The sequence below is a fragment of the Aethalodelphis obliquidens genome, unplaced genomic scaffold, assembly GCF_003676395.1.
Source record: "Aethalodelphis obliquidens isolate GAN/ISIS:26980383/991018 unplaced genomic scaffold, ASM367639v1 scaffold36, whole genome shotgun sequence".
NCBI lineage: Eukaryota > Metazoa > Chordata > Mammalia > Artiodactyla > Delphinidae > Aethalodelphis > Aethalodelphis obliquidens.
Window position 1 is genome coordinate 1,257,872 of NW_020837980.1, and position 20,494 is coordinate 1,278,365.

General features: G+C 39.8%; 1 protein-coding gene across 1 annotated transcript in view; it reads left to right on the forward strand.

The window, feature by feature from the left end:
• The window catches only part of PKP2 (plakophilin 2), an 83,485-nt gene extending 82,950 nt beyond the window's left edge, over positions 1-535 (forward strand). Inside the window, exons 12-13 of the mRNA XM_027129259.1 lie at positions 14-101; positions 232-535. Coding sequence (XP_026985060.1) covers positions 14-101; positions 232-300 — 157 coding nt within the window. The 3' untranslated portion in view covers positions 301-535. The remainder of the gene's footprint in view (positions 1-13; positions 102-231) is intronic.
• The last annotated feature ends 19,959 nt before the right edge of the window (positions 536-20,494 follow it).

Here is a 20,494-nt window from a genome sequence, read left to right on the forward strand (position 1 = left end):
TTCTTCTTTTCAGCTGTGCTTCCAACAAAGCAAGTAAAGCTGCTTCTGTTCTCCTATATTCTCTGTGGACCCACACGGAGCTCCATAATGCCTACAAGAAGGTAAGAATGCTAAAAAGAGCCAGATAATAATGTCCCGCTTGACTTGACCCTGGTGAGAAGTCACTAAAAACTGCATTTTCTTGTGTGAAAATGTTGTTAACCTTTCACATTTCTGTTTGCTTATTCAAAGGCTCAGTTTAAGAAGACAGATTTTGTCAACAGCCGGACTGCCAAAGCCTACCACTCCCTGAAAGACTGAGGAACATGACAAAGTGCTCTCAGAAATATGAACCTCATCATTCTCAGTCACAAAAAGCCCCAAAGGAAAACACCTATTTTTCTACTTCCCAGCCCAATAAACTTCAAAAAAGCGTGTCCTGTTGCTGTCCTTTTCTATATCCATGGTCCCCAGGATCCAGAAAACAAATAATCAAACTATAATTTTATTAGTTTTCCAGAGGACATTTGCAAGCTTGCCACCAGTGGATACTGGCAACAGGCTCGATTTTACCCTCTACAAATAGTGGTCTTTTTGATCACGGCTGACAGTGTATGTCCTACTGGAATCGAAATGTGAATTCATGTGGAATGGACGTTAACAGAATAAATAAGGAAGGAAGCTGCTGTATTACTAGGATTTTAAAAGTTTGATTTACATTTATATTCCTTTTCTGGTTTCCATGTTTTGTCACTCACATGCACGTTGCTTCACCATTGAGCCATGAGTGTCTTGTTCTGCAGTGTTGAAACAGAATGGAAACAACAAGAAATATTTGTGGGGTTATCCAGGTGAAAATGTAATGACAAAATTACTTGTTTGTTTACTTTGTGCTTGTTTTTATCCTCTTGAATTTTTCCTCTGATTTTCAATGAACTTAAGAAATTTAGGTCACAGAACATGCATGACTATAAGGAAAAGAAATTGAAAGGAAGTGATCATAGCAAATGTAAAAGTCTTTTCTACAGAGAAAGTCAACTATGGTTATGAAATTCAGTGTTCCCTCAAAATACTGAATAAGTAGGATTTTTACTTAAGGAAATACTTCACCTATATTAACACCATTAAATGCAAATCTCTTCTGACAGTAGCATTCAGTGTAATCTATTTCCTGGACTTCTTCAGCCACTGCTATGGGCTGGTGGAAGAATGGACTCTACTGTTTGGCTACAAAAGAAACCTAGGCCTCTCAGACTACTGGACCAGCCAGGGCCCTGAAAACACAGCTCATTTTAATGAAGTACATTATCAACCAGCCCTACTTGGCCCAACATTTAAAAAATAGAACCACTAAACTCATGTGACCTTCCTTAGGCCATTATTTTAAGTCAAGGAAAAGCTAGAAAAAAAATGAAGTTATGTTGAGGAAAAATGTGTCTAGGCCGTCCAGAAATGATACGAGAAATACTAATGTTTTAAAGTTGACAGCATCATCTATTGAAGTGAGTCTATATTAAGTGTTATTTTAACTGGGCTGTGATTAATAACATTCAGATAGAATTAATCTTCTTAACTATAATTCTGTTATATTTTGCTTTTTAAAAAAAAAATCTGACAATATCTGTTGTAAGAAAGTAAGAAGGAAAAAAATCCTTCAGCTCCTTTTGGCCAGAAAAGTGTAATAGGAAATAAATTGTCACTTTCAATTTGAATGTGTACTTAAGTGTTTATTATATTTGTTTTGTTTTGGTTTTATTGGCCAGACAGCTTGTGGGATCTTAGCTTCCCAACCAGGGATTGAACCCGAGCCTACGGCAGTGAAAGCACCAAGTCTTAACTACTGGACCACCAGGGAATTCCCAAAGTCTTTATTATATTTGGAACTTAAAATTTTTTCAATTTCAAAAGCTCAGTGAAGAAGACTTAGGTTACTAACCTAGTTCAAAATGAAATTATTTAGATACCAATTTTTAAAATACTGAAGAAAGAAATTATATCCCTTTTATCAGAATTCTGATGATAAGCATTTGGAGTATATTTATTCCTCCAGAGAATTAATGTATATTCAAGAAGTTTCTGTGTTTTTAAGACATTAGTAGAGCCTTCAATAATACTAAACACAAAATGAGGCAAAAATAACATTGCCTGCCTTGGTATCTGTATCTGATTTATTTGTGTATCTTGGTGTATGTGGTATGATTGACATGACATAAATTCAACTTTAATTACTAAGGATTTAATACTTTGTAATTGCTGTATTTCTTCCCTAATTAGTCCTAAATTCTTTACCAAGAAACACTTCCTATAAGAAAGATGGGACTAGCTAGCGACTAAAACATGTAAAAATGGAGAGACATACAAATCTAGGTATTGCTAGATTTCAGTAAATTGAGTGGGTCTGTGACCATGAAAAGATAGACTATGCTTGATCCCCATGTCCTGCTTTGTCCCTTTGTTTACAAAAACCTCACTTCTTTACTTCTATGAACACTTCTGAGGGAGGTCCTTATGCAGTTGAATATCACTTTTATTTTTTTTATAAATTTATTTATATTTCTTTTTGGCTGCATTGGGTCTTCGTTGCTGTGCACGGGCTTTCTCTAGTTGCGGCGAGCACGGGCTACTCTTTGTTGCAGTGCGCGGGCTTCTCATTGTGGTGTCTTCTCTTGTTGCAGAGCACAGGATCTAGGTGCGTGGGCTTCAGCAGTCGTGGCCCTTGGGCTCAGTAGTTGTGGCTCACAGGCTTAGTTGCTCCGCAGCATGTGGGATCCTCCCAGACCAGGGCTCAAACCCATGTCCCCTGCATTGGCAGGCGGATTCTTGACCACTGTGCCACCAGGGAAGCACCCTGAATATCACTTTTGATCACAGGTCTATACACAAAGCTTTTTTTCTTTTCTATGTGTCCCAGACTGTACCCATGTCATCAAAGGAACAAAGGGACTGAGCTGGGACTCTGCATGCATTTATGTTAAGAGATCTAAAGGCCTTGCTGCCTTGTCAAGAATTCTTAACGATCTTCTGGAATATGGGAGGTTGCTGCCCTGGATTTCTATCAAATGAAAAATTTTATACCAGATGGAAAAAACCCAAAGGGTTGTCTGATAAGATAAAGAGGGGATTAACATGTCAAATGGGAAAATAAGCAGCATGAGTAGATAAACCACTTTAAAACCAATTTTATCACCCTATGAAGAAGCAATTCCTTAGAAGAAAATGCTGGGGGAGAAATATATACACACACACACACATATATATATATATATATGTTTAAATATATAAATAATATGTATGTTTTAATATATATTGAAACGTGTATATATATATGTAATTTATATACTATAGTTACAAATGAAATTTCCTCTGAATAAAATATATAATGAAGGCACTGCATTGGAATGAGCAGGACTTCGGTATGTGTGTACTTTGAACAAAATTGCAGAAGCCTTGAATCACAGAATCTGAGGATTAGGAGGGAATTTAGAAGGCATCTGGTCAAGTCCTCTTTAGAGTATCTTCTTGTATCATAAAAGACTCAGTTCTTATTAAAGTAACAGAAGAAAAACATGCAATCATTCATTCAACTAATGCCTAACATGACCCTGTAACTGGCCTATCTTCAGATTCAGTAACTGTTGCATTTTAAAGTATTCATTGTGGAAGTGAAAATAGATTAAAAAGGAAACAAACTCTTCAAAACAAAACTCGGCTTTAGATTTAATGTTTTATTTATAGTGGAAATGACAGTTTCATCTCTTATGAAATAAACTTCAACCCTTTAAGAACTGTAACTAAAAGGAAAACTCTTTTTTTTTTTGAGGTACGCAGGCCTCTCACTGCCGTGGCCTCTCCCGTTGCGGAGCACAGGCTCCAGATGCGCAGGCTCAGCGGCCATGGCTCACGGGACCAGCCGCTCCGCGGCATGTGGGATCTTCCCGGACCGGGGCACGAACCCCTGTCCCCTGCATCGGCAGGCGGACTCTCAACCACTGCGCCACCAGGGAAGCCTGGAAAACTGTCTTTTTTTATGATCTATTCAGAAAGAGAGACCAAAATGCCACACATTGGCATAGAAGTTGAAATATGTTAAGGGAAAGTTTGAAATATGTTAAGGGAAAGCATTTTGAAAGTCATAGGGAGACACAAAGAACCCAGCAATATCCAGCCTGGAAGAAGGGTGTTGTGTTATCTGTCTTTAAATATCTGAGAGACCATGGTGTAGAAGATGACATAGTCTTCCTGACAGAGTAGAAGACAGACCAGGGTGAGTAGGCAGAGGCTTGTGTGACTGGCTTTGACTGAACCAGAGTGGACATATGTTGAGCACTTCTCACAGCCTCCTCATGAGGTATGTACTTCTTTTTCTTTCTTTCTTTTTTTTTTTTTTAATACATTTTACACATGAAAATAACCTGAAGCAGAGAAAGGTTAGGTCACATTCCAAAGCTGCATAGCTAGAAAGTACAGAGGGGCCATGTAAACCCAGGTGGGATGGCTTCTCTCTGGGTTCCCCGGGAGCCAAGAATGCAAGACTCAGGTCTCCGTGCTAGGGAAACGTGGGGCTCTCTTTGGCTTGTCTCTTGGCAAGTTAAGAGGATAGTCTGACATAATGATTAAGAGGATTGATTCTAGGACCAGCCAGCCTGAACTCAAATTGTGACTGTTCTACTTACTGTGACTGTTCTACTAAGGGTTAGGGTTAAGGTTAGGGTTAGTTGGGGCAAATTTCTCACTTCTCAGATAGGTTGGTTCAATTAAAAGCCCAACCTTCCCCCCAGCCATGCATTTTGTACACCCACACATACACATACTGATTCATCCCTCAGAAGGCCAGGTAGAAATGAGAAAAATAAATATGGCCCAGACAAGTGTTGCTGAAAGTCTGTTCTTCAGAACACAAGATCTTTGGGAGTATTTATAAGTGTTATGTGAAAAGAAATATCCCATACTTGAAGTCTGAAAAGGGCTGAGTTATACAAATATTGAAAGAATCTGGATTACAAGACTTCTCACAGCCCCTAATATGCAGCGTACATTGTGAAATCTCCAAAAAGGGCTACAGTATGTTGCATGTCACAAACCTTTGGTTCAATCAATGAACCTAGATGATTCTTGAAGCTGTGCTTCTGTTGTAAACACTGTGACCAGCAGTGATGTGAGCCATAGTCAAGAGGAAAAAAGGCATTTATCTTGTTCACAGTCTAGCCCAATTCATCTTGCCAAAACCTGAACTAGGACTTCCGGGAAGATGGCAGAAGAGTAAGACGCGGAGATCACCTTCCTCTCCACAGATACACCAGAAATACATCTACGCGTGGAACAACTCCTACAGAACACCTACTGAACGCTGGCAGAAGACCTCAGACCTCCCAAAAGGCAAGGAACCCCCCATGTACCTGGTTAGGGCAAAAGAAAAAACTAAACAGAGACAAAAGGATAGGGACGGGTCCTGCACCAGCGGGAGAGAGCTGTGAAGGAGGAAAAGTGTCCACACACTAGGAAGCCCCTTCGCGGGTGGAGACTTCGGGAGGCGGAGTGGGGGAGCTTGGGAGCCGCGGAGGAGAGCACAGCAACAGGGGTGCGGAGGGCAAAGCGGACAGATTCCAGCGCAGAGGATCGGGCCGACCGGCACTCACCAGCCGAGAGGCTTGTCTGCTCGCCCGCCGGGGCGGGCGGGACTGGGAGCTGAGGCTCCGGCTTTTGTCGGAGCGCCGGGAGAGGACTGAGGTTGGCGGCGTGAACACAGCCTGCAGGGCGTTGGTGCGCCACGGCTGGCCGGGAGAGAGTCCGGGGAAGGGTCTGGACCTGCCGAAGAGGCAAGAGACTTTTACGTCCCTCTTTGTTTCCTGGTGCACGAGGAGAGGGGATTAAGAACGCTGCTTGAGAGAGCTCCAGGGACGGGCGCGAGCCGCGGCTAAGAGTGCGGAGCCCAGAGACGGACATGGGACGCTAAGGCCGCTGCTGCCGCCGCCAGGAGGCCTGTGTGCGAACACAGGTCACTAGCCACACGCCCTTCTGGGGAGCCTGTGCAGCCCGCCACTGCCAGGGTCCCGGGATCCAGGGACGGCTCCCCGGGAGAGCGCACGGCGCGCCTCAGGCTGCAGCATCACACCGGCCTCTGCCGCCGCAGGCCCGCCCCGCACTCCGTGACCCTCCCTACCCCCCGGCCTGGGTGAGCCAGAGCCTCCGAATCAGCGGCTCCTTTAACCTCGTCCTGTCTGAGCAAAGACCAGACGCCCTCCGGCGACCTACACGCACAGGCGGGGCCAAATCCAAAGCTGAGCCCCTGGGAACTGTCAGAACAAAGAAGAGAAAGGGAAATCTCTCCCAGCAGCCTCAGAAGCAGCGGATTAAAGCTCCACAATCAACTTGATATACCCTGCATCTGTGGAATACCTGAATAGACAACGAATCATCCCAAATTAAGGAGCCCTGTGGATGAAAGGCTCTTGGTGCTGCAGCCAGGACTCAGTGCTGTGCCTCTGAGGTGGGAGAGCCAACTTCAGGACACTGGTCCACAAGAGGCCTCCCAGCTGCACATAATATCAAACAGCAAAAATCTCCGAGAGATCTCCATCTCAACGCCAGCACCCAGCTTCACTCAACGACCAGCAAGCTACAGTGCTGGACATCCTATGCCAAACAACTAGCAAGACAGGAACACAACCCCACCCATTAGCAGAGAGGCTGCCCAAAATCATAGTAAGTCTACAGACACCCCAAAACACACCACCAGACGTGGACCTGCCCACCAGAAAGACAAGATCCAGCCTCATACACCAGAACACAGGCACTAGTACCCTCCACCAGGAAGCCTACACAACCCACTGAACCAACCTTAGCCACTGGGGACAGACACAAAAAACAACAGGAACTACGAACCTTCAGCCTGCAAAAAAGGAGACCCCAAACACAGTAAGATAAGCAAAATGAAAAGACAGAAAAACACACAGCAGATGAAGGAGCAAGATAAAAACCCACCAGACCTAACAAATGAAGAGGAAATAGGCAGTCTACCTGAAAAAGAATTCAGAATAATGATAGTAAGGTTGATCCGAAATCTTGGAGATAGAATGGACAATAGAATGGACAAATTGCAAGAATCAGTTAACAAGGACCTAGAAGAACTAAAGATGAAGCAAGCAACGATGAACAACACAATAAATGAAATTAAAAGTACTCTAGATGGGATCAATAGCAGAATAACTGAGGCAGAAGAACGGATAAGTGACCTGGAAGATAAAATAGTGGAAATAACTACTGCAGAGCAGAATAAAGAAAAAAGAATGAAAAGAACTGAGGACAGTCTCAGAGACCTCTGGGACAACATTAAACGCACCAACATTTGAATTATAGGGGTTCCAGAAGAAGAAGAGAAAAAGAAAGGGACTGAGAAAATATTTGAAGAGATTATAGTTGAAAACTTCCCTAATATGGGAAAAGAAATCATTAATCAAGTCCAGGAAGCACAGAGAGTCCCATACAGGATAAATCCAAGGAGAAATACGCCAAGACACATATTAATCAAATTGTCAAAAATTAAATACAAAGAAAACATATTAAAAGCAGCAAGGGAAAAACAACAAATAACACACAAGGGAATCCCCATAAGGTTAACAGCTGATCTTTCAGCAGAAACTCTGCAAGCCAGAAGGGAGTGGCAGGACATATTGAAAGTGTTGAAGGAGAAAAACCTGCAACCAAGATTACTCTACCCAGCAAGGATCTCATTCAGATTTGATGGAGAAATTAAAACCTTTACAGACAAGCAAAAGCTGAGAGAGTTCAGCACCACCAAACCAACTCTACAACAACTGCTAAAGGAACTTCTCTAGGCAAGAAACACAAAAGAAGGAAAGGACCTACAATAACGAACCCAAAACAATTAAGAAAATGGGAATAGGAACACACATATCGATAATTACCTTAAATGTAAATGGACTAAATGCTCCCACCAAAAGACACAGATTGGCTGAATGGATACAAAAACAAGACCCATATATTTGCTGTCTACAAGAGACCCACTTCAGACCTAGAGACACATACAGACTGAAAGTAAGGGGATGGAAAAAGGTGTTTCATGCAAATGGAAACCAAAAGAAAGCTGGAGTAGCAATTCTCATATCAGACAAAATAGACTTTAAAACAAAGACTATTAGAAGAGACAAAGAAGGACACTACATAATGATCAAGGGATCGATCCAAGAGGAAGATATAACAATTGTAAATATTTATGCACCCAACTTAGGTGCACCTCAATACATAAGGCAAATACCGACAACCATAAAAGGGGAAATCGACAGTAACACATTCATAGTAGGGGACTTTAACACCCCACTTTCACCAATGGACAGATCATCCAAAATGAAAATAAATAAGGAAACACAAGCTTTAAATGATACATTAAACGAGATGGAGTTAATTGATATTTATAGGACATTCCATCCAAAAACAACAGAATACACATTTTTCTCAAGTGCTCATGGAACATTCTCCAGGATAGATCATATCTTGGGTCACAAATCAAGCCTTGGTAAATTTAAGAAAATTGAAATTGTATCAAGTATCTTTTCTGACCACAACGCCATGAGACTAGATATCAATTACAGGAAAAGATCTGTAAAAAATACAAACACATGGAAGCTAAACAATACACTACTTAATAATGAAGTGATCACTGAAGAAATCAAAGAGGAAATCAAAAAATACCTAGAAACAAATGACAATGGAGACACAACGACCCAAAACCTGTGGGATGCAGCAAAAGCAGTTCTAAGGGGGAAGTTTATAGCAATACAAGCCCACCTTAAGAAGCAGGAAACATCTCGAATAAACAACCTAACCTTGCACCTCAAGCAATTAGAGAAAGAAGAACAAAAAAACCCCAAAGCTAGCAGAAGGAAAGAAATCATAAAAATCAGATCAGAAATAAATGAAAAAGAAATGAAGGAAACAATAGCAAAGATCAATAAAACTAAAAGCTGGCTCTTTCAGAAGATAAACAAAATAGATAAACCACTAGCCAGACTCATCAAGAAAAAAAGGGAGAAGACTCAAATCAATAGAATTAGAAATGAAAAAGGAGAGGTAACAACTGACACTGCAGAAATAAAAGAGATCATGAGAGATTACTACAAGCACCTCTATGCCAATAAAATGGACAATCTGGAAGAAATGGACAAATTCTTAGAAATGCACAACCTGCCAAGACTGAATCAGGAAGAAATAGAAAATATGAACAGACCAATCACAAGCACTGAAATTGAAACTGTGATTAAAAATCTTCCAACAAAGAAAAGCCCAGGACCAGATGGCTTCACAGGCGAATTCTATCAAGCATTTAGAGAAGAGCTAACACCTATCCTTCTCAAACTCTTCCAAAATATAGCAGAGGGAGGAACACTCCCAAACTCCTTCTACGAGGCCACCATCACCTTGATACCAAAACCAGACAAGGATGTCACAAAGAAAGAAAACTACAGGCCAATATCACTGATGAACATAGATGCAAAAATCCTCAACAAACTACTAGCAAATAGAATCCAACAGCACATTAAAAGGATCATACACCATGATCAAGTGGGGTTTATTCCAGGAATGCAAGGATTCTTCAACATACGCAAATCTATCAATGTGATAAACCATATTAACAAATTGAAGGAGAAAAACCATATGATCATCTCAATAGATGCAGAGAAAGCTTTTGACAAAATTCAACACCCATTTATGATAAAAACCCTGCAGAAAATAGGCATAGAGGGAACTTTCCTCAACATAATAAAGGCCATATATGACAAGCCCACAGCAAACATCATCCTCAATGGCGAAAAACTGAAAGCATTTCCACTAAGATCAGGAACAAGACAAGGTTGCCCACTGTCACCACTCTTATTCAACATAGTTTTGGAAGTTTTAGCCACAGCAATCAGAGAAGAAAAGGAAATAAAAGGAATCCAAATCGGAAAAGAAGAAGTAAAGCTGTCACTGTTTGCAGATGACATGATCCTATACATAGAGAACCCTAAAGATGCTACCAGAAAACTACTAGAGCTAATCAATGAATTTGGTAAAGTGGCAGGATACAAAATTAATGCACAGAAATCTCTAGCATTCCTATATACTAATGATGAAAAATCTGAAAGTGAAATCAAGAAAACACTCCCATTTACCATTGCAACAAAAAGAATAAAATATCTAGGAATAAACCTACCTAAGGAGACAAAAGATCTGTATGCAGAAAATTATAAGACACTGATGGAAGAAATTAAAGATGATACAAATAGATGGAGAGATATACCATGTTCTTGGATTGGAAGAATCAACATTGTGAAAATGACTCTACTACCGAAAGCAATCTATAGATTCAATGCAATCCCTATCAAACTACCACTGGCATTTTTCACAGAACTAGAACAAAAAATTTTGCAATTTGTATGGAAACACAAAAGACCCCGAATAGCCAAAGCAATCTTGAGAACGAAAGAAGGAACTGGAGGAATCAGGCTCCCAGACTTCAGACTATACTACAAAGCTACAGTTATCAAAACGGTATGGTACTGGCACAAAAACAGAAACATAGATCAATGGAACAGGATAGAAAGCCCAGAGATAAACCCACGCACATATGGTCACCTTATCTTTGACAAAGGAGGCAGAAATGTACCGTGGAGAAAGGACAGCCTATTCAATAAGTGGTGCTGGGAAAACTGGACAGCTACATTTAAAAGTATGAAGTTAGATCACTCCCTAACACCATACACAAAAATAAGCTCAAAATGGATTAAAGACCTAAATGTAAGGCCAGAAACTATCAAACTCTTAGAGGAAAACATAGGCAGAACACTCTATGACATAAATCACAGCAAGATTCTTTCTGACCCACCTCCTAGAGTAATGGAAATAAAAACAAGAGTAAACAAATGGGACCTAATGAAACTTAAAAGCTTTTGCGCAGCAAAGGAAACCATAAAGAAGACCAAAAGACAACCCTCAGAATGGGAGAAAATATTTGCAAATGAAGCAACTGACAAAGAATTGATCTCCAAAATTTATAAGCAGCTCATGCAGCTTAATAACAAAAAAACAAACAACCCAATCCAAAAATGGGCAGAAGACCTAAATAGACATTTCTCCAAAGAAGATATACAGAGTGCCAACAAATACATGAGAGAATGCTCAACATCACTAATCATGAGAGAAATGCAAATCAAAACTACAATGAGATATCATCTCACACCAGTCAGAATGGCTATCATCAAAAAATCTAGAAACAATAAATGCTGGAGAGGGTGTGGAGAAAAGGGAACCCTCTTACACTGTTGGTGGGAATGTAAATTGATACAGCCACTGTGGAGAACAGTATGGAGGTTCCTTAAAAAGCTACAAATAGAACTACCATATGACCCAGCAATCCCACTACTGGGCATATACCCTGAGAAAACCATAATTCAAAAAGAGTCATGTACCAAAATGTTCATTGCAGCTCTATTTACAATAGCCCAGAGATGGAAACAACCTAAGTGTCCATCATCGGATGAATGGATAAAGAAGATGTGGCACATATATACAATGGAATATTACTCAGCCATAAAAAGAGACGAAATTGAGCTATTTGTAATGAGGTGGATAGACCTAGAGTCTGTCATACAGAGTGAAGTAAGTCAGAAAGAGAGAGACAAATACCGTATGCTAACACATATATATGGAATTTAAAAAAAAAATGTCATGAAAAACCTAGGGGTGAAACAGGAATAAAGACACAGACTTACTAGAGAATGGACTTGAGGCTATGGGGAGGGGGAAGTGTAAACGGTGACAAAGCGATAAAGAGGTATGGACATATATACACTACCAAATGTAAGGTAGATAGCTAGTGGGAAGCAGCCGCATAGCACAGGGAGATCAGCTCGGTGCTTTGTGACCGCCTGGAGGGGTGGGATAGGGAGGGTGGGAGGGAGGGAGACGCAAGCGGGAAGAGATATGGGAATATATGTATATATATAACTGATTCATTTTGTTGTGAAGCTGAAACTAACATACCATTGTAAAGCAATTATACTCCAATAAAGATGTTAAAAAAAAAAAAAAAAAAAAAAAAACCTGAACTACTAGTAAACCATACCTGGGCTTAGTCATCATTTAGTAAAATCTGAAAATCAGCGACTTCAATAGATTTAGGACTAGTTCCTGAACATTTTATCTCATTCCCACCTGGAGTGCTGCATCTGTGGATGAGAAGGTAACTCAGGAGGTACGTATTAGCCCAGAGAAGCAGGTTGAGACAGCAACAGACATTCTTACATCTGGCTGATCAGACCTCTTCATAAATCCCACTTCAAGAAGCAGTTAAATCTCTCCGGAGCCTGAATTTTGCTTGTAAGCTGCTAACACACATCTGGCAAGGAATAAAAATCAAGTCCAAATTGTTGCAGATTTTCTTAGAACCATTGCAGTATGTTCTTCCCAGTAACAGTGTTTTGGGTGTTTTCTTGTTTTGGAAAGGAAGTTAGGGGTATCCATTTTCAATTAGGATATCTTTCAACATACATGTATTGAGCACTTGTTCCTGGAGCTGAGGACCAGTGAGATGTACCTTTCTGAGGAAGCTCTCATGGCTCTTCATGAAACTGACTTCACTGTGACAGTTTACAGTTTACAGTGCCCTTCGCTTCACCTGGGAAATGAAAAGTCATCAACTGTGTGGTGAGGGTTAAGGCACTCTAGACCTACACAGGTCTTCTGGAATAGATCTCTCTCATAAAACAAGAAATGGTTAGAGTGAGAAACAGAGAATAATTAAGAAAATACCTTTGTTTTTAGCCAGAAGGGGTTAAGTCAGAATTGACACTCCTGTAATAAGTGCATGAAAATTCTAATATTTTGAAAATAGACAAAATTTATTTTCCTCAGGAACTTGTTTCTTTTACTCCTTGCTCCAATTGGAGATTTTTACAGTCCTAAATTTAAAAGACATAAATAATCTATTTTAGTGGTACGGTCAAAGCAGCTTTTTTTTAAAAAGAATTAGGTGTGAACATATTAAATAGCATATTAACATACTCCAACTTTTGGTGTCTCATCTCTAAAATGACCCAATTCTTCATCTCATGTTGTGTTTCTCCTGTTTTAGTTTATCACTTAAGATGCTTCATTTGCAGTTGAGTAAGTAGAAAGTCCAACTCAAAATGGCTTAGGCAATAAATGATTTTTGCCTAAGTAACAGGAACATCAGGTTTAGGCTCAGGTTTGGTTATTTCAGCAGTTCATGGAGGTCATCAAGAACTCAGATTCTGGGACTTCCCTGGTGGTCCTGTGGGTAAGACTCCGCTGTCCCAGTGAGGGGGGCCCGGGCTCGATCCCTGGTCGGGGAACCAGACCCCACAGGCATGCCAAAACTAAAGATCCCACATGCCGCAACTAGGACCGGGCACAACCAAAATAAATAAATGTTTTTTTAAAAAAGAGAGAACTCAGATTCCTTTAATCTTTCTGCTGTCATCCTCACCATATTAGGTTTTGTCTCCAGGTTGATTTCTTCATGTTGACAAAATGGTTGCAGCAACTCCAAACATCTCACCTTCACAGAGCCATGTCCAAAGGCCAGAAAAGTAAACATTCCTTTCTTGCATTCTTTTTTTTTAAAACAAAGAAAAATTTCCCAGAAGCTTCCATCAGACATCCCTCATTTCATATTGCCCAGAATTACGTCACACATCCATTCCTAAATCAATTCCTGGTGAGAAAAATGAAACTACTATTCCTTTCTCTTTTTTTATAAATTTATTATTTTTAAAATTATTTATTTATTTGGCTGTGCCAGGTCTTAGTTGCAGCACACGTGATCTTTTTTGTGGTGTGCAAGATCTTTAGTTCTGGCATGCGGGATCTTTTAGTTGCGGCATGCGGGATCTAGTTCCCTGACCAGGGATGGAACCCGGGCCCCCTGCATTGGGAACGCGGAGTCTTAACCGATGGATCACCAGGGAAGTCCCTACTATTCCTTTCTTAAACCAATCATATTTCACCGAAGGCAGGGGCTACCTTCCCTGAGACTCATGAATGGTGAATACTTGAACAAAGTCAGTGTATAATTGAGCAAGGAAAAAGGGGGCTGCAGAATAATCAACCAACATTGCCTGCCCTATGTAGAGACACTCAAAGAAAAAAGAATTAACATTTTTTAGCAAACTGATTTCATTTGACTTATAAGACAACTGTTCTTTCAAATGCTGCAGATAAAAGAGCAAGTTTATCTACTATGGCTGTTGCATTGCATTTAGGACAAAGTCCTTGAAAGTTTATGGTTGAAGAATGATAGGAGAGCTAGGAACTGCAGTTAAGCGAATAATCATGATTTCAAGGAGAACAATAAAAGAAGATGATGCTCAATTGAACTGTAGAGGTAGAATAAAATCATTTCAGAAACTACCGTGTCTCTTTTTTATTCTCTCCTTTTTTTTTTTTCATTCTCTCCTTTTCTTGACATCTACTATTCCTCACCTTTAACTGCTAATTATGGAACAGAAGTTGTACCTTCATTGACCAAATTACCTTGGAAGAAAGTTGGCTTGAGCTTGAGGTGTTTGGATAATCTCCAGTTACTTCAATGAGACATTAGTTTAGCTGAGTAGAAAGAATTGGGTTTGGATTCTGACTTTACTTCTCAATGGCTGTGAGACTCTGGGGAGTTTAACTTCCTGAGTGTCAATTTCATCTCATTGGTAAATGGAGTTGAAAATTATTGATTATAGGATTGTTGAGGGAATAAACTGAGATGATGTTTTCAAAATGCCTGGCTCCTAGTGATTACTTCCTTTTTGTAGATCTGGCTGCTGCCCAGAGGTCCCCAGGCTTCAGTTTCTGCCTTCAGTTTTATTCCTCTGCTTTTCGATGTCCCAGGGATCACCTTAAAGCAGAAAGCAAACTCCATAGTGGTAAAACAGGAAATGATAGAGGAAGGAAAACCTGGGTGTTGAATTTCCTTGCCCCCTCCAGTCCTTCCTCATGCCACCAGGTTTCGCTTACTGTTCTTCTGCTGACCTGAGATCCACAACCCCACAGTCCCTTATCCTGCCCATTTTTACACCAAACTCCATCCTCCTGAAGAATTCAAATCAGGGGAAACTTCGAGGGGCACAAAGTGAAACAACTCCCTTTCTTGCTGCTTAGGGGTGCAGCAGGAGACAATGTGTTCTTGCTAACCTAGGTGGAAATATTGAGTATGTTTTTCTATTAAAATAATTTGTTCTACCCAAGGTAAATAATGTGTCAGGTCAGCCAAACAGTAAAACTTAATTTCCTTTTCTGAAAAAAGTGATTTTGCGGGGAGAGTATTCAGATAACCTTCAAGAGTAAATATTTGTATGAAAGTTGGGTAAGGCATACACTTGACTTTTAACAGGACACATGGTGCCCAGCATAAAGACTACATTTCTCTGCCTCACCTGCAACTGAGTAAAGTCATATGACTAAGTGCTAGCCAGTGGGATGTAGGTGAAGTGTAACGCAACAGCTCTTCAAAACCTTCCTTAAGAGACAGTGGGCATGTGCCCTTCGCTTTTTTTGTCTCCTTTACCCATTCTTCCTGGAATGCTGATGATACTCACCTGGACCACGGGATGAAGGCCACGCTCTGGTATGGCAGCACGGTGACCTGAGTGGAACCTGGTCACACTAGCTCTAGACCACTTTTTTCAGACATTGCACACAAGAGAGAGAAATAAAATTTTATTGGGTTTATGCTATTATTATCTTAGTTTTTATAACTCACGATAAAACTTAATCCTAACTATTGCTTCTTGACACCATTATCTAGCACAAAATCAAATTTTAAAAAAATTTCAAACCAGAAGATATCAATACAATGCCTCTGTCCTAGATCAAAATGCAAACTACACAGTTAAACTGTTAGCAAGAATACAGAGAAAGGGAAGTTAATTCAGTGAGTTAATTTTGGACCTCAGATCCCTTTAACCTATTGATAAAGTCCTTTACAAAGCAGTCTTCAGCCATGTTGTGGAATTAATTCTACTCAATGGAAAAATAAATAATGGTATCAGATTTCCTCAGAGAAGCATGTTCTGGAGCATATTGCCTGGTGGGGGAAGAAGTAGTAGCTGAAATACAGTACATAAAGCTATGTGACTATAAAAGCTTATTTTCTACGATATATTTGCTGACAAATGTCAAGAGAAAATAGTTTCTATGCAATGAAAAGAGACTTAAGTAGACACCTAACTTAGGTCATAAACATTTTAAAAATGTCAACTGGAAAACCATCTACAGTTGTCTAATACCATGCGTCTCACAGGGGCTCTGTCTGACAAAAGGCATCTAATATCTGACCTACATATCATGGTATTCAGGAAACATTACCAAGTCATGATAAATAGACCTATATAGATTTGTGGAATTTTTGCTTCATGGATCTTGTCTTTGGACACTTAGCACCCACTCCCACCTCTTCTGAATTCCCTCCTGTGCCATAGGGGCTAGAAGGCAAAAACCTACATTTTTCAGACTGTCTTATAGCTGGGGTTTTAGATGCAGCTTAGGTTCCTCAAGCATGACACAGTTGGGTATGAATGTCAAGGCCATTTTCCAGCTGCTGTTGTGTTTGGGAAGCGAGTCCCAACAGATATAAGTGTGCCAGTGTCCAGTTACCAGCTTTGTGAGTTGTCAGCCGTGTCAGCGACACATGTGACGGCAGGAATAGCAGCAGCTGGCCTCCCAATTTCTGCTCCTCCAACTCTTTCACAAGTGTGTAAACACCCAAATTCCTGTGTTAAGTCCTCTCTACTCAAATATCTAGAGTGAATTCTGTTTTCTTCACTGAACCCCAATATGGTATTCCAGTCGCTTATGTTTTCTAGGAATTAGGGAAATTAGTTTCCCAGAAGAGCCTAATTTTGTTTGTTAACCGAGTTGTTTAATGTTAAAAAGGATCTTTGGCATATCATAAATATTTGTATTTCTTAAACATAAGCGTAATTTAAATATCTGGTCATTTTCAATATAAATCTAGTAATTTTTCCATAAACCTTTTACTTGATCTTTGACTACTATTTTAATAACTGATAAGTTTAACAGAATAATTAATCCCAAATAATTAACACCGTCATTAATTATAAGCAGTTTAAACTACAATCACAAAATTCAATGTATCTCTGGGCCTTCATAGATCTAACAGGGTAGACCTAGACATTTAGCAAACTAAAAGCTATTGATTTGTTCTGTCTTTAGCTACTGGAAATTACATTGAAGGTCAAGGTTTCCTGTAGGAATTTCTTCTGCATGAGGAAAACCATTAGAGAAAGGCCATTTCCAGAAATGTTGTGCTTGGCAAATTAATCTTTTTCGAAAAGCTATTCACCGCATTAGTACAATATGAAAACCCAAGCAATTAGCAGAATTCTCCATTCTTAGAGTTGCAGGCTTAAGTTCAACATTTCTTGATTCATTGCCCATGATTCATTATTTTGAATAGCTGTGTTCCAGGCTAAGACCCCATGTTTGACAATCACAGCAATAAAACTCAGAAATGATGTTCAGTATTATTCATGAGGTGCCCATACACAAAATTTGTTTCTATATACCACAGTTATTTACTGACTCCTGGTTAACTTTTCAATCTCATTTTTTAAAATGAGACGTCTTTTTTTTTTTCTTTTTTTTTTTTTTTGCGGTACGCGGGCCTCTCACTGTTGTGGCCTCTCCCGTTGCGGAGCACAGGCTCCGGACGCACAGGCTCAGCGGCGATGGCTCACGGGCCCAGCCGCCCCGCAGCATGTGGGATCCTCCCGGACCGGGGCACGAACCCGCGTCCCCCACATCGGTAGGCAGACTCCCAACCACTGCGCCACCAGGGAAGCCCGAGACGTCTTTTTTAAAGACGGTATTCCTGAATATAGTCTTTCAACTGTAAAGTCACAAAATGTTGAATTTTATGAGGTTAACTGTGCCCTGACAAAAATCAACCATCCTTTGTGGGTCAACAGAGTCTGATTAGGTGGTATAAGGAAGATATTTCTATCAAAATAAAAGGTTCCTACTTGAATAAGATATTTACATCTAGTTTGTCACAGTACTTGGAAGTCAACAATTAGAGATTAAGGCTTTGGTTAAATTAGAAGCTCTTAAAATACAAATTCTCATAGGAAAGGTAGCGCCAATAAAAATTTTTTTTAATTTTAAAAAAATTTTAATTAAAAAGGAAAAAAATTTAAAAAAGGATGTCTATATGTGGATAACTGAGTCACTTTGCTGTACAGCAGAGATTGCCACAACATTGTAAATCAACTATACTTCCATTAAAATTTAAAAAAAGAAAGGAAAGGTAAAACCAAAGTCCAACCAACAAAACAAGACCATATAAAACAAATCAGTGACATTACATAATAAATCATCATACAATGAGATGATATACAGTAAAGAAGAATGAGCTACAGCTACAAGCATCCATAAAAATAAACCTAAATGAGATCATGTTAAGCAGAAAAAGGCAATATAAAATGGGGTGATTCCATGTATATAAAGTTCAAAAACAAAACTAAACTAAAAAATATATTGATTAGGAATAGTTACTTATATGGCTTTAAAAAGCTATAAAAAAGAGAATGGACTTGAGGACACAGGGAGGGGGAAGTGTAAGCTGGAACAAAGTGAGAGAGTGGCACTGACATATATACACTACCGAATGTAAAACCGATAGCTAGTGGGAAGAAGCTGCATAGCACGGGAAGATCAGTTCAGTGCTTTGTGACCACTTAGAGGGGTGGGATAGGGAGGGTGGGAGTGAGGGAGACGCAAGAGGGAAGAGATGTGGGGTTATATGTATATGTATAGCTGATTCACTTTGTTATAAAGCAGAAACTAACACACCATTATAAAGCAATTATATTCCAATAAAAATGTTAAATAAATAGTGAAAAACAAAACAAAACAAAAGCTATAAAAAGAAAGCATGCAGAGAAGCATTTAAGAACACATATAAGAAAGATGCTTGTAAGAGTGCTACTTGCTTGCCATGTTGAGAACAATCAGTACTATATCAGTGAATGCATGAGGCAGCCTTTCTGTAATGCATGTACAAAAGTGCTTAAGAACACATGTGGACTTCCCTGGTGGCACAGTGGTTAAGAATCCGCCTGCCAATGCAGGGGACACAGGTTCGATCCCTGGTCTGGGAAGATCCCACATGCCGTGGAGCAACTAAGCCCATTCGCCACAACTACTGAACCCACATGCCACAACTAGTGAAGCCCACGCACATAGAGCCTGTGCTCCGCAGCAAGAGAAGCCACCACAATGAGAAGCCCATCCACCACAATGAAGAGTAGCCCTCCTCACCACAACTAGAGAAAGCCCATGCGCAGCAAAAAGACCCAATGCAGCCAAAAAGGAAGGAAGGAAGGAAGGAAGGAAAGGAAGGAGGGAGGGAGAGAGAGAAGGAGGGAGGGAGGGAGGAAGGAAGGATTATTAAAAAGAACACTTGTAATAAAGATGTTTGTAAGGAAAAAACAATCTTGTTATAGACTGAACTGTGTACCCTAACCCAATCTGCCTGACGTTCTTATTAAGAAAAAAATAAATAAATAAAAGCTGTGAAGAGTAGCCAGTAAATGATAAACACTAAACTTAGGCCAGCAGTTACCTCTGGAGAGAATACAATTAAGGAGATTCATGTGGGGGCTTCCAAGTTATTGAAAATGGTCTATTTGTAATACATGTATTATAAGTTCTCCAGTATGTTATATGTCATGATTAAAAAGTTTAAAACTAATTTTAAAGTTAAATATGGGCTTCCATGATTAAAAAATGGAGGGAGCCCGAGCTATGGGCAGTCACACACACTTTTTGCACCTCCATTTCTAGTAGAGGCCATTGTGTACCACCAAGATCCCTTATCCTGGGTTTGAAGTGCACACACCCACCTCCTAGGAGTGCTGGCAACCACCATCTCTCAGCTGAGTCCCTCTTTGGGACTTGACTTTGGCCAGAGACAGCCATAAACCCCCTTCCCAGGGAAAGCCCATATCCACAGATTGGTTAAATTGAGATTATAAAGGTCTAGCCCCCTTTTTCCTCAGAAAATTTAAATGTGATGAGATAAACATGCTCTAAATCGTTATGTAAAATATTAGAAATATTTGAGGTTCATTGAGAAAATATGACAGTTACATATTATTATTGAAAACAGGTATCATTCTATAAAATGACAAGTTATCAAAATTGCGTACTGTCCAGAAACTCTTTAACTTGAGGAGGTGTTTTTCATCAGAAACCTCTTATAGTAATAAAGGTGCTGTACCATTTTGAATACAAAACACCAAAATGGAGTTTCTACTTTTACTTTATATGGATGTGATACGTTCTTTCTTAAATGTAATGAAAACAAAATATAAAAGCCTAATTTTGCCTTCTAAAGAAATATTACCAATGTAAGTAATTCCACGTTAGTTATCACCATGCTGCTGTTAAAAGGCTGATATATTTAGAGACAGGAATTCAAGGGACA